We start from the raw sequence: 23,818 nt of genomic DNA, 5'->3' as shown, positions 1-23,818 counted from the left end.
AAAGAAAATCACACTTTACATATAGAGTACATCACATCTAAAATAGTTGCCATTAAAATTTACTTTAAAATATTAAAACCAAGCAATAAAGTTTAGTAAGTTTCTTCTAGCACTATCAAATTGTTTTCTTATTTCAACAGAAATTCAGTGGAAAGCATATATCACAAAAGTCATCTGGAATTGAAAAAGTTTGACAATTTTCTAAAATTTATTAATTTTCTTTTTGAAGTGTTCCTGTTGTAATTCCCATGTGAGTGACCTGAAAGCAAGGTGACATTTACTTAACATGCTATATGCCAGACAGAAAATACATAGAAAAATACATAGAAAAATATAGCTTAGGTTCAGTTTTGTCTAACGAAATGGATTAGCAAGCTAAAGGTTTGTTCACTTAAAGTACTCTTACTTTCTTCAAGTAAGAGAAAATTTGATGGTAGCTTTTGCTGAACCTCTCTGGATACCATGAAGTTTATTCAAGGCAGAGCTACATTATTTTCTTAAATAAGAGTGTGATTTTTTTTTTCCTAGTAGCAATATGAGAGGGAATAGAGCACTGTGAATCCAGGGAAGATTTGACTGTTCAACTCATTTTCCCGTACTTGCTTAGCCTGTGGTCATGTCTGTGGTGGTTTTTATAAATTACCACAGGAAAAATATTACCTTTATTGATAGTGACTGTCTGGGGATATAAGGCTAACTCTGAAAGCAATTGCCCTGAACATTAAACATTTCCAGTCATTACAATATATCAAAGTACATTAACAAGAGAATTTCATGTCTCCTGAGTATATTCAAAACCTTCGCAATCAAGATTTGAAAAATATCTAAAATACGTATTTTAAAACTCACTACAAAAAAAAAAAAACCTCACTACATATGCCTGATTTAAATAAACACCAACTGTTGGAATTATATATGACATGACGATTGTGCTTGCCATTTCATTTTTAATAAGACCATAAAAAGGTTTTGAGCTAAGAGAAGGCCAGGGTAAAATATACTTATTATGTTACTTTTTACACTTATCAACATTTTATTCATTACTCTCAAAGGAAGATTTCTTCTATTTTGTGTCTGGGCTTCATTTTTTCATACTTAAATATAGTAACTTAAAAAAGATAAATGCTAAATATAAATATAAAACATTCTTCATGGTAAATGTTCTCCGAGACTAATATCTTCATAAAATAAATTGCAAACTGCAATTATCACCCACAAGAAGAAGCTATGAAGAAACTACTAAATACATGTCTATTAAAATGGATACAAGTATAAAATACAAATCCTGCATACACAAGTGAGGTTTACTTGCAATAGAAAAAGTCTCCATTTAAAAACTAAATAAAGCTATTTTTTAATTTACTTTTTATTGGAAAATAAAAATGATTTAAATTTAATATTTGAAGTGATAAGAGCTCTAATAGCTGTATTTAATCTTGATTTTCACCAGATTTTCATGTTTATTTTCAACTCTAATAGAATTCTTACTGGTATGATTTGCCTATTTTATTTTTCTAAAAATCAATGCTAGTCAGGGGATATATCTTTGGTTGCACTCATGTTAAAAAATAAAAAATCCTGTAGTAAGATAAATTAAAATGGTAACATTTTTTATCAGAATGCTAAATGGTATGATTCTGAAATACTTGGATTATTTGCTTTATTTCAATTTCAAACCTCACTAAAAATTGTGTTTCTGTGAACTGACTTTTCTCCAAGAAGTGTATAGTAGATAGTTTTTTCTCTCACTACATTGGGAAAAAAAAAAATCAGCAGTAAATGGCTGCATAAACCCTAAGAGTTACTGGGATAACCACTAATGGACTGCATTAACTGTTCTTCATTAACTCTTTCATAAAAATGAAACAAATGAACTGATAACTCTTTTCTTCAGGAAGTACTGCTGACAGCAAAGATATTGGATCCACAATTTTGTTGTTATTGTTAGTGTTCTTGCTATTGTTGAATTTTTTAAACCAAAAAAACTTATGTAAAAACACTATTGGGGTATTTAAAAGTTATAAATATATATTCATATATGTATATGTATATATGGATATATATACATATATATATATATGCATATTTTAAAAATTTTATTTATTTGACAGAGACACAGCGAGAGAGGGAACACAAGCAGGGGGAGTGGGAGAGGGAGAAGCAGGCTTCCCATGGAGCAGGGAGCCCAATGCGGGGCTCAATCCCAGGATCCTGGGATCATGACCTGACCCAAAGGTAGATGCTTAATCATATCATCAAAGATACCAAATTAGGACGTAATTTAATTATATGAATAATATTTTTCTGGGTTGATTTAGGTATTCATTTAATTGATCTGATTTTTTTGGCATTGAATAAACATAATTATATATTTTCTTATATAATAATTTGAAATGTTTTATTCCCTTTATGATTACAGGAAGGCTGATGCTTTGAGATGTTGATCTGTGTGTCAAGCATCCTTTGGCTTTGCTGTATTTCTGGTTGGCTACGGGGGCTCACCACTCTGTAAGTGGCTTAGGTAGGCATCATCGTTTCTACTAAGTCACCTAAGGCCACAGTGTTAGGCACCAACAGAGGGACCCTTGGACCCCACCCCCACACATCCCTCTGCCAACAAGGGACCGAGATTATTTCAGAATAACCTCGAGTTTTTTTTTTTTTTTAAGATTTTATTTATTTAGTTGAGAGAGAGATAAGGAGAGACAGAGAGAGAGTACAAGCGGGAAGGAGAGGGAGAAGTGGGCTCCCAGCAGAGCAAGGAGCCTGATGTGGGGCTCGATCCCAGGACTCTGAGATCATGACCTGAGCCGAAGGCAGATGTTTAACCGACTGAGCCACCCAGGTGCCCTAACCTTGACTTTAAACTGGAAATTTGTCTAAACTAAATAGTACTAACAGGAATTATATTTTAAAAGTTTTAAGAACCTGGGATTTCTCCCTTAAAGTTTCTCTCTAGGAATAATTAGGTTGCTTATTTTGCCTCTCACAGTGATGTAAATCTCTAGTTCTCTAAAGATAATGTATTTTGTCTACACAAATACTTAGGGGATTATAATTAAAACAATACACTTCGTAAAGAAAGAAGAAACTGTGGCCTGTGCTTCCAATTACACATCAGAATCTCCTGATGGCGGCTCACACTAATTGCACACATGTCCTTAAGTATGTTCTAGTCGCACCCCAGGACAAGGGCAGTAACAACACTTACTATGTGCCAGAAACTTCTCCCATTTAATCTCCATAAGAGTGGCCTGGAAATATTAGTATTTCCATTTTAAAGATGAGAAAATTAAGGCATCATGAGAGTAAGTAAAAAACCCAAGATTATTCAGCCAATTTCAAGCAGAGTCAGGGTCACAGTCCCAGTGAATGTGGCTTCAGAGTCTGTGCCCTTAAGTACTACACATACTCGCTACTTCAAAGCGGTTTGATGGTCTGCGTTGTACAGTTCTTTAATGGTGATACTCATAGTGATAACTTGAGATGCTGGGTGAGCTAGTATTAGCTTCTCCATTCTGAAAATAAGCACACCCAAAGAGGAATTCAGTGTTTTGCCAGGATGTCACTGCTAGAAGTGGAAAACCAGCAGATTCAAAACACAGAATTCTAAAAACAAATTTTAGCTATTTTCAAAACAAATCATAGTTTCCTTGACAATTTTATCTTACACAACAGAGTGACTAAAATATTAAAAAAAAATCAAATCTTATGTCATATGACTATTATCCAAAATTTGAAAGTAGTAATATCAAGTCCATGTAACTATCATTGAGTGCACATTTTAATATCTTTACTAGAAATAATTAAATGTTGAAGAAAAAGAGGTTTTGGGAGGAAACTATTTAGATCATATAATTTTTCAATTAAAAAGTGTAGAAAATTACTTTTGTCCAATTCATCTTTTCCATTATCACTTGCTCTGAGGAATGGGAGAGGAGAAGAGATGGTGACACAGTAGATTATCTAGGAAGATTTGTTTATTTGTTTAAACTGTATATATCTTAGTCTTCACCCTATGCCACAATCACCCAGCCTTCTTGAAATATATCAGATCTCTTCTGATGATTCTTCTATGTCCATTCTTGATTTGAACCATTATTCTGTATGGACGTGTGTAAAAATGGTTTTCAGGGTTGTTTTTGTGTCTCTTTTTGGCCTCTATTTGTACCTCCTATTTCCTAAGGTTTCATTCTCAGGATGTACATCAATTGCTTTTCCCTTACTCTATGACCCTCTCTATGATGTATGGAATGGTCATCAAGCTATGCTATGCTAAACAACAAAAAAATGTTTCAAAATGGCTTAAGCCAATAAACAAAATGCAGGAAAAACCTTTATAACAGCTTGATAATACATTTTATGAAATAATTTCAAGACCTGTACTCACCTGGCTGGCTGTGCAGTTAGATAAGCAAGTCCTATTGTCAGCTGCAAGATAGAAGTTGGTGGGACATGCACAGGTATGAGTCTTTCCAGGGGCTAAAAGGCACAGATGACTGCAACCACCGTTATTTATCATACAGAGATGTTTGGAGACTATAGAGAAAAAGAAACAGCAAAACAGAAAAATCAAGGCCAAAATATAATATGGGATTAGAGACAGGGCATTTAAACTTCATAACTTGTAGAAATTTGTAATCAAGAAGTCATCAAGTTCATAAATATAATTGTATTTTGTTGTAAATTCTATTCATTGCCCAATGGCATTCATTTTACTATTAAATAATTTTAAGGATGCAGTTCCACAAAAACAAGCATTTTAGTAGAAAAAAAGTTGTCCATCAGAAAAATATAGACTAGAAGCATTTTGGATGAAGACATACATATGTTTAGAAATATAAATGTAAAATAAAACAATGAAACAATGATCTACAACTAATAGTGTAGTGGCTTTGTTTTGTAAGCAAAATAATCAAACTTTTATTCCATGAGTCCTGATAGAATTCTTACTAGACATATGCTTAAAAAGCTTGATATGTTTCTCATTTTTAGAGCCCCAAAGATACTTAAATATAATTCCTTTCACCCAGCAAGTAAGGTTCCTATAACTATTTTGTAAAGAAATCATTTCAAGAATGCGTTCTCTACTGCTCTAACTACATTTACTGTCATTTTAACTTAATATTTCAACAAATTAATAATTCTCTGTACTATTATTGAGCTTCTAATCATATTCCTTAATAGACATACTTGAAATCAGCTGAATTCATCCTACACAGTTATGCTAAATAATGAAATCTGGTACTCTTTCTCAAAAATAAATTTACACTTAACCATGGAGGAAACAAAAATGGAATGTGACTAAAAGATGTTGATGTGCTTATGGAAATCATGGAAAGAATAATTACCATCGGGTTGTCTATAAGAATGATACACCTGGATATCTGTTATGGCATGCCATGAGTTAATCAGTGAGAGTCTGTCTGCTCCCGAGGTTTTATGGGCACGGCTGAGTGACTTGGTTTTCCCATCAGTCCAGTAGATGTAGTCTTCAAACAATGTTAGTGCAATCACCCCTGGAATATCTTGATTAGGGACTGTAATAGGAGATGGTAAGATTAATGTTCAGTCTTGGAAGACTGCCAGTTAAAATATTCAATACTACATGGGCTGACAGATACAACTGCTACAGAACTTCACGTGAATAATTGCTGTGACAACCTGTCAGGCCAGCAAAGTTCTTTATTACCAGTTAAGAGAATGCAGGATCTGGTGCAGGAGTTTACTTTGCTCAGAGTTTGCCTGCTTCAGCCACTGGGAAGAAGTGAATGCAATTCTGCTCACGAGTAATGGCTGCTTCACCAGAAACAAATACCATCCAATATTTAAAAAATTATATATATATATATATATATACATATATACATATATATGTATATATATTTCCATCCAGTTGCTCCCAACTTAAGTCCTTACATCTACAGGTCATTGACTGCTTTCTCCCACTTCCAGATTGATTAAATCATATATCCAGGATGAAATGTTTATCTACCTGGAGATAGAGTGACTATAAGACTACTATAAACTATTTTAGTCACTGAGATTTTATGAGTATTTTTACATGCAAGATGAGCTGGGATAGGGATGGAGGAAAATAAGTGTGACAGACAACAATGTATTAGGCATATTTAACAGTCATAAAACTGTTTAGTTGCAGGTTAAAATTATTTCATAATTATATTTTCATTATAGGACTATGTTTAAATGTAAATAGTAGATTGAGCGTTACAAATGTGAATTTTTCACTCAAGAGATTCCAGGGTCCTATCAGGCACATGAGATGTGATAAATTTCTTTGGTGATTTAAGGTTAAGTAACTTTAAAATGTGGTGGAGTTTTCTTCAAAAAAAGTTTCAAAAGCTATCAATAAAGAAAATGGAAATTCCTTAATTTGCACGAGCATTACAATGTTTCTCCATATTTATTTTCAGATCTACTTTTATAAATTCTGAGAAACTGTCCATTAATGGAAAAAGGTACTGTAAGTCCAGTAATAAGTACTTTTTTATAAATTGGATTTTCATGACTGAGAATTAATGTTTGGCATATTCCTCATCCAGGAGTAACTGAGACACTATCAAGATCTTAAATACAATTTGTTATTTTTATTCAGCTGGGTCAAATGTGATCACAGAATTCACTATGACACAGAGAAAGTAGAAATAAAAACAAATAGGTGACACTTTAAACCACTGATGACTATCACTGTAGGGTCTAGCCAGAAATCCATCTCAAAACAGATATGCTTATGAAGGAAGTAACACTCAAAAAAAATCCCTATGTGTACACTTTTGATGCAAGTACTCAAACTGAATTATCTGTGTACTGCTTATAGACATGGAGCCTCTTGCTAGAATAAGGGGAACCGGACAGAAAGATGAAGAGGCTACTTTACCAGAATGAATCATATCTGAGTTATTTACACAAACTATTCCCACTTTCCCTCTTTGGCTGTATAAATTCATTCCAGAAAAATAAAACAAATGTGGCAAAATGTTAACAACGAGGCGAATCTTGGTGATGGGTGATTGTAACAGTTTTTCAACATGTATGTATGTTTGGAAATCTTCAAAATAAAATGAAAATTGGCAAAAAAAGTTGAAACTCCCAGAGAGACTCAATTCATATTTTCTTAGATGCAAAGGAAATAATTAGATCATTAAATACGGGCTTAAGAAGTTAATCATCATTTTAAATAATTTCAGTTCACCAGAGATTCAATTAATTTATACACAAAAAGTGGAGTTATTGTATGAATTTGCCTATTAACATCTCTAACGTTGCATAGTCTTTTTCATTATTCAGTAAGTAACTTATAGCTGACATTTGTTAAGTACTCGGGTACCAGGAAGTTGGCAGTGATTTTCAATGAGTGGAGGAGGCAATTCTGGCCCCACAACAAAGAATGATGAGGCCCAAATATTAATAGTTCTGAGGTTATGAAACCCTGCAGTAGGAGACCTACTTTATACACCTTATTTTAATTAATATGCATCGTTTTATTGTAGTAGTAAATAGATCTCACTTCACAGATGAGAAAGCTAAGATCTGGCAAATTTAAGGATCTTGACCAAAGAGGGCGATTAAAAACTAGTAAATGAAGGTACTGATATTTAAATCTAAATCAGACTCTGGTTGCTGAGTCCTTTGCCGTTTTACCTACTAGTACTGCTTTCAAGAAAGCCAGCCTCACGGGGCGCCCGGTTGTCTCAGTTGGTTAAGCATCTGCCTTCGGCTCAGGTCATGACCCCAGGGTCATGGGATCGAGCCCCGCATCAGGATCCCTGCTCCGCAGGAAGCCAGCTTCTCCTGCTCCCACTCCCCCTGCTGTTTTCCTTCTCTCACTCTTTCTTTGTCAAATAAATAAATAAAATCTTAAAAAAAAAAAAAGAAAGAGTGGGGTCCTAATCCAATGTGACCAGTGTTCTTATAAGAAGAGAGAAGCAGAGACACCAGGGAAGTACACATACAGAGAAAAAGTCTTGTGAAGACATAGTAAGAAGATGGCCGTCTACAAGCCAAGGAAAGAGGCATCAGGAGAAACCAAGCCTGTCACCACCCTGGTCTTGGATTTCCAGCCTCTAGAACTGTGAGAAAATAAACTTTTCTTTAAGCCACCCAGCCTGTGGTACTTTGTTTTTTTTTTTAAAGATTTTATTTATTTATTTATTTGAGAGAGGGAGAGAGAATGAGAGATAGAGAGCACGAGAGGGAAGAGGGTCAGAGGGAGAAGCAGACTCCCTGCTGAGCAGGGAGCCCGATGTGGGACTCGATCCCGGGACTCCAGGATCATGACCTGACCTGAAGGCAGTCGCTTAACCAACTGAGCCACCCAGGCGCCCCAGCCTGTGGTACTTTGTATGGCAGCCTTAGCAAAGTAATACAAGTATATAAAGCAATAAGACTGATTTCGTAAGCTCTATGTGAAAGTGGGTGGGAGAGAGGGGAAAGGAGAGGGACAAGTAGACCCCTCGCGGAGCCTGACTTGGGGCTCTATCCCAGGACCCTCGTGACCTGAGCTGAAACCAAAAGTCGGATACTTAACCCAGGCACCCTGAAAGTCAGTTTATTTAATTACTTGATTGAAATTACATTATTATTTTTGGACATGGGGCAATTTAAGTACTGGACAAGTTTGCTATCTCTAAGTTTGTAATGACTACCCACCAGAAAATCTCTGTTATCAGATAATCAATATAAATTTATGGAGATCAGAAACGTGACTCTTACTTCAGAAGAAAGATGGCACAGAGCTGGAAGTACAGAAAATGTAGAAAAGGTCAAGGTGAAGAAAATTAGTCCATTTGCCCAAAGTGACCATCTGTTTGATTTAATCCCTTGTTTGATATTGGGGTAAAGAACAGCACTGTCACTCTTAGCTTTATAAGCCCACTCTCAGGACTGCTCAATTGGCAAACATGTTTATTTCCCAAACCCATCAAATACAACCACCAGAGTATTTTTTCTAGAGAAAGCAAAGTAAAAACACCAACTTATGTTAACAAGGGGATATCCAGTCCCACATACCTAACACTATAGTAGCTCCAACAATCTATTCTCTAAGAGATGGTGAAAAGTTCACTTAATACCACAAACAATGCCAATGAAAATCAAGCCAAACAAAAGAAAGCAAAACAAACACACAATCAAACAAAATCTTTTTAGATTGCCTTTCTAGGAGTTCAGCTCACAACTCGGCAGGATACCTTATTTCTTCTTGAGGACTTAAACCTCTCCAACAAGTTATTTGACTATTTGCTTAAGCTTCTGTGAAAAAAAAGCCACATATTAACTGCTAAATGGTAAGTATAAATAAATGAATGCCATGTTTGCTTTTCCATCACCAGATGAAGAATTCAGCCCACATTGAAGCTAAATGAGATGTTCTGAGCCAAATCATCATATATTTTGGTATAAGAAACATTCCTGAATCAGAATGAGAAAAATAAAATTGCTTATTTTTGGTTGTCTCCTTATTTATTTTCTTATTTTTACTTTGTAAATATGTACATTTATATGTATACATGCATTTATATATTACATATGTGTATATTTGTAATATATCTATTATACATATAGTTATATATGTATATTCATATATAATTCATAAGTACATAATAATAAATAAGTCACATAAACATTAATATGGAATGTGATGGCATGAGAAAAACATTTAACAAGGTCACTGAGATGTGGCTGTATTTATGGAAAAAGCAGTCAATGTTTTCTCCAAATAATAATGGCTATCCTTTTTAAGAGAAAAAATAGTATAACTGATTATCATATATAAGACTGCACTTGCTTAGTTAAAAGAAAATATGAAAAATAAACTTAAGGCACACTTCATTTACAGGTATTCAGTAGACATAAAATAAGACAGAAAAAAGAGAACTATTGCATGGGCTGTAACAGGTATTCATTATATATTTTAAAGCTGCTTTCTGCAGTTAAGTCTCTATTCTGGATAACAGCATTATTTATTTTACTATTTCCAGCATTTCACTCCAGTACTAGGCTTTTAATTTTTATCTTATAGGCTATATCTATCAGAATAAAGAACTTGGTATTTGGCAAAAAAATACATCAAAGAAATACTCTTTGTGAAGGTTTCTTTTTTTAGTCAAGTCAGATGATATCTTATTAACATTCCTATTAATTACAACAAATAGAAAAGGTGGCAATCCAGAATATGCTTTTGGCTTAACCATTGCCTCACAGAGTTATTCTATTACAATACTCTTGATTATTGATTTTTTTTTGATAGCGCTCATCATGCTAAACAAGTATATTCCTGGATAATATCATTCTAATTTTGTATTTCAACTAATCTAGTTTACATACTTAACAAAATGCCCCAATTACACAGTATCCATCTTTTGTAGAGTTATAATGTGGTAATTGGTGCTATGGGTAGGATATACTATTGGGATAATGGCAGATTCAGCATGACTTTGCCCAGTGGGTTAAAATAGAAATTTCACTAGAGGTGCTCTCTTTCTCTCTCTCTTTTTTTCCTTATATCTCCTCCAAGATTTACTTTAAGAATTAAATGTGATTTTAAAATATTACTTTATATGCAGCAATCCCTACAATTTATTTTTTTAAATTAATATAAAAACTTTAGCAATATTTTCTAAAGTAAAACAAAGTTCATAGAACACAACCACCAAATTCAGTAATTATTATTATAAGTAAATCAAAATTACAGAGTAACTTGAGCATTACTATTTTTTTCTTTTTTTGAATATAAAGAATTTATGTATTGTTTGGAAGAAAATACCCAAATGGTTGTCACTGCATGACTGATTAGGTTTGGAAATTTAATCTAAAAATTTAAAGTAGACAAGGGTGTCAAATAAAACATGAAATTTTGTCAACTTTTTCTTTTTAAATGTATTTTAAGACTCCCATTGTCTTATTCTTGGTGCCATTATCCTAAATAAAGGCTCACATTCCCTTACACCTGAAATATTGCAAAATTATTCTTTTTTCATTGTTTTTAATCTCTTCCAATCTCTTTTGTGTCAGTCAGGTTTCCTGTAGTAAACAGAAAATACATTTTTAAATGATAATTTAAAAGATTTTAATAAATGAATTATTTACAGAGGTGTGGGCATGGTCAATGGACTGATGATGGATTGTTTTCTCCTACATCTGTTATCAGAACTTGGTGACAGCTAGAGTAAGGGGAAGGAACCACACAACAGGAAGAGTGATCATTCAGTGGAGGAGGTCAGCCACTGCCAAACCACTGTGGTTGGGCCTGAGGGAAAGGAAATAAATAAATATTCAAACATCTTCCTTCATCCACCATCCAATCTCCTGCTGACCCCATGGGTACAATTCAATCTGAAGTCAGAAGATGGCAGAGCCTGGGTGATGCATCCACAGAAGACCGCATTCCAGCATTTAGAACATGGCAAAGAAGTAAAGGTAGGATAACCTAGAACTCCATTCAGTCAATATTTCCAATTTTTTTAAATCTCACATATCTCTTCTCTAATCAAAAACCATCAATGACACCCATTCCATAGGCAGGTGCAAACATTTGAGCTTGACGAAAACACTGTCTTCAGAAGAGAGGATCAAGATGCTCAGCAATCCTCTCTTCTGAGACACCCTGATACTAACTATTTTTCTTAACATCCTTCTAGAAAAATAAGGTAAAACAAGCTATGTAGAGAAGTTGGGGCATAAATTAATGGAGCAGAGCATGAAAACCAAAAAAAAAAAAAAAAGGAAGAAATGAAACAAAGAAACACAAATAGCATCGAAACATGAGGTGAGGTTAAAGGAAGGCTGCAGAAAGAATATAGGCTGATAAACACATGATAAAATTAGATGATGGAAGAAAATGGTTTAACGTGCAAAAAAAGTGGGAGATCCAAAGCAGTGGTCAGTAAGTGGGTGGATAATGATTTTTAGTTTGTGAAGAGCGACCGAGAAGAGTGGGTGGGAAATTGGCCCCAGTATACTAATTTTCAGACAATGACTGCTGAGACAGTAGCTGTAGCTACAAACACCCCATCAAAAAGAATGTGCTTTATATAACCTTAAGGCCAAGGACATTTATTCTTTGTCAGTAATTATGCATCCCCTTCAGTGTTATTGATTGTAGGGTCCTTTTTTTATAAGTATTTCCTCAAAACCATCTATAAAAAGATACAAAATATTTCATTTAATATTTGCTTCCATGAACATTTTCCCTGCCTACTCTTTAATGCAAACCTGCTTAATGGTAATAGTATTATAAATAAAATTTCAGGCAAATGGATCCAAAGTCCACTGTTCAAAGTAAATAAAGGCATTAAGAAATGGCAAGAACACTAAGGATATACAACATTTCCAAATACTATGATAGAATTTCAAATTTATTTTTTCCAATATAAGCATAATCTTTCAAAAAGTTCATCCATCAGTGAAACCTTAAATGGGATAAGACATAAGTTTCTTCTATTCAGTATATGCCATAGTGAAAAGCAGATTTGAGCTACTACCCGGGAGTCTATTATATGAGACTGTCTTTTAAATACTGACACTGAGCAAATGTCCAAACAATAGTTATATGTCCCCCCTTAATGCATTAGTTTATACCGGGACACTTAAATGTATAACTTTTTGAAACGAATGTAATGTATGATGGCAAATATAGAAATTAATGCTGTACTTAAAGTTCTTCTTTAAAGCCATTTGTAAGAGGCTAAAGGCATCCTTTGTCCATCCTTTTCCGTATTTTTTGCCTCTTTTTCTCCACCTTGTCACTTCAAATGATACGTACTCTCTATATAGATTAAGAATATGTGATTTAATATAATTCAACCACTTCCTGGTCTCACCTACATATTTTTAAAGTTATTCGTAGTAGAGGTCAAATATGGCCATTTCAATATTTAACAGCTGAAAAGAGTATTTCTGTTAATGAATGTGAGAATTTATAAAGCAGACAATGTGAATCATCATACATTTATTTTGAAAACTAGACTATGCCTATTTATATTAGCTCTTGACCAGGACACTGCTCTCCAGTCTCTAAACAAAGCAACATTGCTCTGTGCCCTTGGTAAACATATAGTCCTGTTGCTTTGAAAGACTCTGAGTTTTTCTGCTGGTGATACAAACCTTCATAGACATTTGGCAATGTGTTTTCAGAGCCGATGACCAATACTAAATATAGGAGTTATGGTATTCTACACACACATGCATTAGGAATGTGTTTGAGAGTCCTAATGATAGGTGGAGACTTAAAAAAAAAAAAAAGTACTTTGCCTTTGGGACAGATATCAACAGAGCCATTTACATGAATTTAGTATCTGGTCTTCCCACATTCCTACAATTATAAATATGGTTCTAGAATAAAAACAGAGAAGAGTGTAATATGTTTCAAGCATTTTAAAACGTGTTCTAGGTAGTCCTAAGAATAAGTAGGAGTCGGTGAGGGAATTGATAGAACAGTCTTCTGTCCCAGTTCCAACCTCAGCTGAATTCCTCTAAGAAATGGTAGAAAATCCCTGATTAAATAGAAGCCCCATTCTCTGGATAAAAACATTGAACCATACTGTGGCAAAGCAACTTGCTTAAATTAGAGAACAACCTGGACCAAAGCCAGATCTACTGATCCCCAGTACCCCTCTGCCTCCAATTTAAGATGGATTAGATTGTTGAAAGTGGCTGAAAACTCATGCTAGGCTAATACTTAAAATTTCCCAATTAAAAAAGTATATGGATCATATGTGGCATTTGCAAAATAATAATCTATTTAAACATATACACAATTTAATGGAATACGTCCTATTAAAGGAACAAAACTGAACGACATGATTGACACCGAAATTCTAAGACTTTTTAGAAATGGCAGTTAATTTCAATTTATTTTACTGTTTCAGGAACATTTCTATAGTAACTGAATTGTATTTTGCTCCCTTCCATTAACTTTTATTGTATTGTAAACAGCACATCAACACCGTTGGCATAAAATAGCCTGTGAAGAGTACTGTTCGTAATGGACTGTGAATGATAGGGATTTTTTTTTTTCAAAAGTACTGAAATGAAATATCCTACCAGGAAAGAAACACTCTAGAATATTGTAAAATCAGAGGGTGGTGTTTATTAGGTTCCTTCCCTTTTTTGGTGAGTTTCAGTGTATATTTAAATATTCTAAAGACTCAAATGCAAGAGCTCCTGAGTCTTCAAAATAGATGAGCACAACATGCGCCCTTTGTCTTTTTCAATGTGTTTCCCCTTCAGAACAAAACCCGTCGTATATATATTTATATGCTATTTCACCAGCAGCATGCTGAGATCTGGATACCTTTTCCAACATTAATTAGATGATCACCGCATGGGTTATGATTTGGATTTTTAAATCCAAACAGAGAACTGCCCCTTACGACACAAACTGGATTCCCAGAGCAATAAACAAACAATTGAGGCAGACTAGAGTATTGACACTTCAATGTGAGGACCTTCAGGTCTAGGAGTATAGAAACAAATGAAGAGCCATTGTCAACATAATTGCATGAAATTTTAAACAATTTGTCCACACACTAAAAGACAGTTCAGTGATAAACTGTAGTTTGGAATCATACCCAATGATTACTCTTCAGAGAAATTAGCAGTTATGAGTATATATTTTTCCAGCATGCTGGATAAAATATGTACATGACCAACTGATTTAACACAAGGTTAAATCATTCAGGGATAAAAGGAGAGTATTATGAAAAAAAAATACTAGAAAAACCTGTTTCTTCTAGATAAATTATCAGGTATTCTGAAATGCTTTTTAGGGAAAGATACAATGGAGGTTGTATAATCATATCCTTAGAATTCCTCTTATGCTGACCCTTTTGTTAAAATTAATGTACCTCTCATCAAAACAGAGCTTTTCAAGAAGAATCTCTATGTTACGCTTAGTTTGGTACTTTTTAAACTCCTTTTAAAATGTACATATATATGTGAAACTATTAAGTGATCAAAATGATGTTATTTTTTCCCAGCTAAGTGGATGATAGTATAAAACATTCACTTAATATTTGCAACTGGACCACCAGTATTTCTGTTATTTTAAGCCTACAGATGCATCTCTCCTATTTTCTTTTCTTTTCTTTTTTTCTTACCCAATAACTTTTGAATGTAATACTTTATCTCCATTCCCACAGCTCTAATCACTTCAAATATTTTCTCCTAAAATATTTTAACAGCCTCTAAAGTAGTTTCCCTTCTAGGGTCTTTCATTTTCCATGCTGTTGTCAAGTCTAATGATAGCACTCTGTCAACTAAACACCATCAGTGGCTCCCTATAACCTAAAGGATAAATTCAAAATTACTTAGCATATAAGACCTGTCACAATCTGGCCGATATTTGCCCTTTTTCATCTAGTGACATTATCTCCCTCTTATACAACTTCCAATCATAGCCAAATTGTGTAAACCCCATGCTGTTTCAAGACTATATTACATCTTTGCACATGCTGTTCCCTCTCTGTGAAGAATCTTTTATACATTTCCCCATATGGAGAACTTGCACTAAATCTCTCAGATTTCTCAAAGATTCCCTTACTTCAGCAATGGCTTTTCTACTCCTTCCTACATTTTCAAAATATTTTGTATATTCCTCTAACCGCTATCTAATTTATGTTTTTACTTGTATATCAGGGTTTTTTTTTTTACCGTTAACTTCTAAGTCCTTTAAAAACACAACCTTCGTCATCTTTGTAACTTGAGAGCCTAGCATAAGGCATGGCATTGAAAGAGACATGGGTAAGTGTTTGTTGAATGAATACATGAATGAATGAATGGGCAGATCTAAAGGGAAGAAATCAGAGAAACTTAAAAAAAATGAACTAATGAAAATTTGATTTAAAATAAATGTTTGACTCAGTCATCCAGTAGCATGTATCATATTCTATGGCATCATTAGAGTAAATCATATTATTATAAAATTATTATAGTAAAAACCAGAAGAATGATATACACAAGCATTCGGAAGAGGTTCACCTGGCTAGGCTTTGCATGCTCCAAAGCTGGCAAACTGACTGTTTATTTGTTTATTTAATTTTACAATGTGGTGTTTAGACTGGGTAGGAAGGTGGTTTGGGGTAGAGGAGGTAGCAGAGAAAGATGGATGGAAATTCTTAAGCAAACTGTAAGTCACATGCACCTTGGAGGTAATCTGACCTATTGTTTCGGGCATAGAATTCTGAATTTTTAGAAGTTCTTAGGCTGGATCAGTAACAATAAATCAATGCTTCATTTATGAAATTACTGCATGGTTAAATCCCAGTACGTGTGGAGGGAAAAAAAAAAACTGTCAGGGTTTATTTTTCCCCATTATTAAGGTTTGGCTTATCAAAAAGAGCCATAATTCTGAAACTTCTCAGATACCTTTCATGTTCTCCAATTACTTTGTCATGAATGGCATAGCCTACTTTGATAAGTTTTTTTTTTAAGATTTTATTTATTCATTTGCGAGAGAGACAGAGAGAGAACAAGCAGGGGGAGAGGCAGAGGGAGAGGGAGAAGCAGACTCCCTGCTGAGCAAGGAGCCCGTTGCGGGACTCGATCCCAGGACCCTGGGATCATGACCTGAGCTGAAGGCAGACGCTTAACCATCTGAGCCACCTGGGTGCCCTCTTTTGATTAAGTTTTGACTCTACTTTCAACAAGCAGAATAAAAAAGAACAGTAACACTAGTCTGGTTAACAGAAAAAAAGAAATCAGTGGCCAAACTAATGCAAAACTTATCATTAATGTCAAAGTCTCATTTTCCACCTCCACATATGTAACTAAGAGACCACAGCATTCTTTGTCTTTATGGGGAAAGTACGAGAAGTAGAAAATGGTGCTCCTCTTCACAAACAAGGCAAATCTCCCAGCTCAGCGGGGAGCCTGCTTCTCCCTCTGCCTCTGCTGCCCCGGCTTGTGCTCACTCTCTCTGGCAAATAAATAAAATCTTAAACAAAAACAACAACAACAAAAAACAACAAAAAAACCCCACGGCAAATGAATGGCTCTCTTCTCATTGGCTGTGGAACTGACATAATTTAGGCTGCCTACAATTAATAGCTCATTAGTAACTATTAGGTAATTGTTGGCTTGCATTCAGATATTGGCAGATGCCTGATAAGACACTTAATGAATTTTTCATTAGTCTTTCTGAGAAAGCCTTCAGGAGAAAAAATACTTCTGATGGCAGCAGCTCTTTCAGTTTCTTTTGCTTCCCCCTTGAGCCTCCAAGTATTTTCAAAATCAAATTTTAAAATGTTAGTGACATCATACCTAGGTTATCTTTCAGCCAAATACTTTAATAAATCTAGTGCTATTTCTCTCTGCTCTATATGTCCCTCTACCCAAAGTCACCACCAGTACTGGTGCAAGACACTTCATTTATACATATTTAATTTTGTATTAAGTTTTCCCAAAGCATTAGTCACCCACATATCTGACATAATTTCTAAATAATGAATAGGGGATGGAAACAACAGTTTCTAATAGACAACATTTTTAACTACAATTTGTGTTCAAACACAAAGTCTCGAGTGAAATTAGGCAAATATTTGATGCTGCAAAATATATTTTTAATATTCACTTATCTAACCAAAAATGGTTTAAATTCTATTGTACAGTGAAAGTCTTTGGTGGAAAGTAATGCATTCACAACAACCTAGCACTTTATATAGATGCTAAAAATAGACGGGTTCATAGTTACATGGGGAAAATACTGATTGCCACAATAAAACTTTCAATTATATCATCTAAGAATGTTGCTGAACATTTCATTATTGATTCTTCGGAGAAGACATAACTGCTGAATGCTAAGTGTGATTTTGATTTGTCAACATTACTTTTGCTGTAATTAAAATCCTAAAGTCATCTTTATTTTTTTTAATTTTTTTAAAGATTTTATTTATTTATTTGAGAGAGAGAATGAGAATGAGAGAAAGAGAGCGTGAGATGGGGGAGGGTCAGAGGGAGAAGCAGATCCCTGCTGAGCAGGGAGCCCGATGCGGGACTCGATCCTGGGACTCCAGGATCATGACCTGAGCCGAAGGCAGTCGCTTAACCAACTGAGCCACCCAGGTGCCCCAAATCCTAAAGTTATCTTTAAATAATTCTTCACTCAAATTGCATCCTGATGAGTTTCCTTATCTCTATAACTGGACTGCCAACACCCAAATAAGTGACTCCTCCAACGGCACTTGTGGTATCTCTACGTTCTTGCCCTGAAACGAGCAGCTCTAAAAGCTTTCTGCCAGCATTTTTAGTTAGAATCATCTATTTGTTTAAATATCAGCTGAGGGGGACTTAGGCAAAATCATTACGTGGTGTGACTTCAGTGACTTTGATCTCCTTCATTTTTATTTATTTATCTATTTACTTTTTAAGTCAATGGCTTCATCCTTCTCAGGACTCCACACTGGCACACTTTTGCATGGCCTCACATGACAGTGAGATTACCAATAATCCTCTCTTACCCTCCCCCCCGTTTCCCTCCTCCCAGGGTTTTGTTCTGAGCTTACTGTTGGGGAAGAAGGCAGCCTGAGAAGCTGAACCAGGCTACTGTGTGGGCTTTCTTTGGGACCCCTCTGTGAAACTTGTGCTATTTTACTATTTGAAGATAAAAACACCTAATAACAAGGTGACATTAGGTCAATAAGGATCAATAAAAAAAAGTCATTTATCTTCTTCATTCTAGGAAAAATCTTATCTTTACACATCTGAAATATATTGAGTGTTCACTGGAATCATTTGTGGTTTCCGTTATACCCCTGTCATCTACAGCTGCACCCCACTCTCCTTGGGCATGTCCTTCTCCATTGCTCTTTTGAAATCCCTCATCCTCACCTCTTCTCCTCTCAGACTTCTCCCTCCTCTCTAATTCTACTGTCACTTCCCTCATATCCAATTGCTTCATTCATTTGTCTTATATTTAGAGTTTTTTAATCTACTCAGAGTTATAAAAAATAGAAAATTAAACTATCTGTAGAATTTTACATTTGTTGATATTCAAATAATCTCCTGAATGTTACCGTAATTTGAAAGCTGTTTTCCACGTTAACTTTGGTGGCCACTGTTGATTAGATAACAATAAATTTAGTCGTGTGTGCAGTATAATTGATAATTTTTGAACAATATTATGTCACTGTCTTTAAAGAACTGTACTTTTACTTAGTATTTTTTTAAAGATTTTATTTATTTATTTGACAGAAAGAGACACAGCGAGAGAGGGAACACAAGCAGAGGGAGTGGGAGGGGGAGAAGCAGACATCCCGCCAAACAGGGAGCCTGATGTGGGGCTCGATACCAGGACTCTGGGATCATGACCTGAGCCGAAGGCAGACGCTTAATGACTGAGTCACCCAGGCACCCCACTTGGTATTTTTTTTTAAATAAAAATAAGTCCTACCAGTGCAATGATAACCTTATGTTTATAAGCATGTAACCTTCTGTTTCAATTCAGTTAGGATGTAACTAAGAAAAACATTGTTCAATTACTATAAAAACTATTTAGAAACATACAATTAGAGAAAATAATGTCAAAATGATTTTTATACATGATTACAGAAGTTCTGAATAAATATGCCTAATTCTTATTTACCAATATTGTTATAAAGGAGTATAATAGTGTAATCTTAAATTATAAAATGTATTTGAGAGAAATTATATATGACAAATACATATGTGTACATATTTTCTTTTTTTTAAGAATGTACATATTTTCTAAATGAATAATTTATGCACTGTTAAAATACTGAATCATTGGTGCTGCTGGACCAACCTTTGTGTCTATGAGATCCATCCATGTTGCTAAATTCAATGTGATTTTCATCAGCCCAGTAGAGTCTATGGTTGACATAATCTATTGTTAGTGCCATGGGTCTAGAAATCTTGGTTTCTATGACAACACTCTGATTGGTTCCATCCATTCCAACACGTCCAATGTGAGGATACTCACAGCAGTCAATCCAATACAAATACCTAGGAAAGAAAATCAATAGCCATTTTGTTTACACTCAGGGAGTGAAACATCGCACAATATTTCACTTATTTACTCAGCTATTCCCCAAATTAATTCATTGTATCTCTCTGAATTGTAACTTCTAAGAAGCATATTTTAAATGCAAGGTTTTCTTATGATTTTTATTAAACATATAGCATACTTTGAAATATCCATATAATTTTAAATATGTTTCCTTTAGCACACAAACCCATATATAGAACATATATTATTTCTACAAGCGTTCACAAATTACAGATCCCTAAAACTAACAGAGGTAAGCCTTCAAGCTGCATCTGTAATGTTGGAGGAATAAAACTATCCACATATATATATTTTTTTCTTTTGGGTTTATTACCGATGAAAATTTCAAAATGATTCATGGAGGAGTACATTATATTTGCCTGAATCTGCATTGTTCAATGGGGTAACCTTTAGCCAATTGCGACTCTTAACATTTAAATTAATTTAAATCATATAAAATTAAGTGAACTGGATTGTTCCTCAGTCATACTAGCCACATTTCAAGTACCCAATAACCATATGTCACGTGGCTACCATATCCAACAGCATAGATACAGAGCACTTCCATCACCACAGAAAGTTCTATTGGACAGCACTGATTTCAATTATGTTATTAGAAGTTCTAGAGTAAGGTGTTTCAGACAGTAGTTAAAAAAATACAATAAAAGGAAGAAAGTTATATTGGTACTAAAACTAACTGAGTTAAACATAAATATTGTGCCCTGGTAAAATATAAATAATGTATAAGTGACAGAAATTACTGAGATATTTCTATTTAATTAAACCATTTATTTTTTTCTCATAGTAGAAAAAGTCACTTTATCTTGTTGAATATGTTTCTTTCTCTATATAATTCAAGATTTGAGTTAGAGGATCGTTAATGTCCTTTTCACAATCCAACACTAAAACTGAAACTTATTAACCCAATTAGTTTCCCCAGATCCATTCTTTTCTTTTTAGTAAGTATAAAATCACTGCCAATTAGTTCTTCGTATTTGGAAGATGTGTAATTAAAATAATATGGTATGAAAATTATTCTATATGGTTTATAACTGGCATATTTGGTTTAAAATCAAAATGTTCCTTAAAGAAAAATTTTCCTCATACATTCTGATAGTGATAATTATGTTTAGACATTTTAACCACACAGTATGAAAGAAATAAAAGATTTGAAGAAAACCATTTATCAAATACTGGGCTAACATAATAATCATTGTAAGAAATATGTGCATTTTTGTGCTGACAATCATTTTCTGGGGTTCCGCAATAAAGGCAGGGGATAGCAGATTATAAAGATACTTTTAAAAGTTCTTTACTACTGAAAATATCATTAAGAGTTCTAATTTTGCACGGCACTTAAAGTAAGGAATATGTATCTGATAAGGACTAAACAAAAGGTAGACTATTGCAAGCAAGATTCAAAGAGAGCTCTGAGAGTGAGAATTTAAAAACAAATTTGAGTCTGGAAATACAACAGTCAAGTTTGCATAGAGCAATACTGGACTTGCTGTCCAGTGCTTATGTATATCTATGGTAGTTCTGAACAAATTTAAAAATTTCACATCACCAGATAATAAGAGATACCAAGCCTTTTAGAAATTGATTAAATGTACTGTTTCTTTAAATCTTGAATTATTTTAAGTTATTTAAATCTTGAATTATTATATTTTTATTTTGAAAGCAAACATATGTCAACAAAATACATCTAGAAAAACACAATCTATTCTTTTCTAGTAAATTTATGGAAGTGCACCTTGCTGTCTATACTAGAGATAATGGAAGTATAGATAAAAAGGAAAAAAATGAATCAGAAAGAAGTAAAAATGCAAAGATAGTTTATCTCATTGAAATCAGAACATTCTTCCTTGGCTTACTGACTGGAAGTCTTGGGAACACTAACATAGCAATATTTTTCCCTAATAGATGATATCATATATATGCCAGCTTCTCTCACACAGGTCAGATACGACCAAATATATTTGGGCTTCTATACAACCAAGACGTTTTTGAGAAGTGAATATAAACAAATAAAAACTTAAAGTAGTATTTCAATAACATTCTGTACCATTACAAAGTATATGTCCAATTTGGCTTAATTAGAGGCAGTATTCATATTTCTATACATGCACTTGCACTTGCAATTCAAACATCCCAAAAGTAAAAAAAAAAAAAAAGTTTTCTCCATCAAATGTTATCAATAAAATATTGCAAATTATTGGATGTGAATAATAATGTTTCTGGAGTCATTAAGTAAATTATGAATTCCAAATGGTCTGACATGCATATAACAGCAATTTAAAATTTTTATCTATAATCTGAACTTTTTTTTTTGGCTGGTCCTATCACCATCTTGAGCCAAGATATCAAGAACAGGAAGAACAGATTTCATGGAGTCTGACATCTGTTACATCATTCCCAGAAAGCTCACTAAGAGTTTTGAAATCCTGTCCTTGCCATATAAGCTCTCCTTAAAAAAGGCACAAACATACTTCTCCCAATTACTCCCCACCATTAAAAAATGTGTCACTTCAGCTCTATTTGCAGTATTTACAGTCCCACATTTTCACTTCTGTGCTTCCATGAATCACTGGAAGAGATCATTCCTCTTCAATTACATAGATCTTTTCATATAGACATAACTCACTTTGCCTCTCCATTCTCCACAAATTCTTCCCTGATCACATTTTTCCAGATAGGTTTCAAGATTAAACATATTTGAGAAGTGCTTTCTTTAACAAAATAAGCATCATCTTTTTTTTTATTATTATTGTAAAAGCCTTTAATAGGCTTTAATACGACACGGTGTTTCTCTCAGAGGGAGGTATGGTGTCCCTTTCTTTATCACAGAATCTTGGGTGATAGCATTTATTTTCCTAGGGTAGTTCACAGGAAACACACTTTGGGAAACTGTGCTTTAGCTCTTTCTGGTCTACAGAATTACTTTTCTTTATTACATGTGTAATTGAACAACACATATGTTGTGAACAGAGGAACCCACAAAGCACTAATGATGTAGATTCTCAGGCCTCATATTCAAAGAACCTACCTTGATTAACTCAGCTGGTATAACAACTCTAACAAGCCCCAGAGCCATTCTTAAGTAGATTAAGAACCGTATTTTGAACAATAATTTTTTGAGGCCATATACCAGATACTCCTTAGAACTGGGAACACAGAGGTAAACAGATACGATTTTTACCTTTAAAGATCTCTCAGTGAATGCAATAGAGGCGGATGTAAAACAAATGGAAAAAAAAAAGTATTATGATAAAACTACTTTACTATGGAGGCACAAAAGAAGGAATGATAAATTTACTAGATGGAAGAAAGCATGAAAGAAATATTGTGCTCACTAATAGTTCTTTCAACATAAATGCTATCTTCATAGCTACCTTATAAAGGTAAGAATAACTCTTATCTCCTTCAGATATTACAACAGAATATAATTTAAATGAAGATTTTAATGTGTAACAGGTCTTAAAGATCATGTGGCCTAAGACGTTCATTCTACTGATAAACTGAGACCATATAAGATTATGTGTGTTGTCATAATCTATTATGATAGTGATACAGTTGGACAAGGGCTCAGGTCTCTAGATTAATAGACTACTTTTTCTTTAAGTCACTCTATGTAGAGCCTTAAGGAAATGAGCTCTAGAAACAGATTAATCAGGTTCAAATTTCGGGTCCATCTATAACTAGCTGTGTGAATCTGGCCAATTAGGCTCTTTGAGCCTGTGTTTACTCACATGTTGAAGAGAATAATAATAGTTCTTCCTCATAAGATCACCATGAGGA

General features: G+C 34.1%; 1 protein-coding gene across 1 annotated transcript in view; it reads right to left on the bottom strand.

Moving 5' to 3' along the window:
- Nucleotides 1-23,818, bottom strand: part of LRP1B (LDL receptor related protein 1B) — a 1,894,461-nt gene that overhangs the window by 220,667 nt on the left and 1,649,976 nt on the right. The window contains exons 60-62 of the mRNA XM_073905704.1: nt 19,778-19,977; nt 5,352-5,540; nt 4,391-4,539 (exon numbers count right to left, since the gene is read on the bottom strand). Of these exons, the coding sequence (XP_073761805.1) occupies nt 4,391-4,539; nt 5,352-5,540; nt 19,778-19,977 (538 nt within the window). The remainder of the gene's footprint in view (nt 1-4,390; nt 4,540-5,351; nt 5,541-19,777; nt 19,978-23,818) is intronic.

This window comes from Callorhinus ursinus, unplaced genomic scaffold (genome assembly GCF_003265705.2).
Source record: "Callorhinus ursinus isolate GAN/ISIS: 27379988/994484 unplaced genomic scaffold, GSC_fseal_2.0 scaffold2, whole genome shotgun sequence".
NCBI classification, from domain to species: domain Eukaryota; kingdom Metazoa; phylum Chordata; class Mammalia; order Carnivora; family Otariidae; genus Callorhinus; species Callorhinus ursinus.
This window is presented reverse-complemented; position numbering and strand designations above follow the sequence as displayed.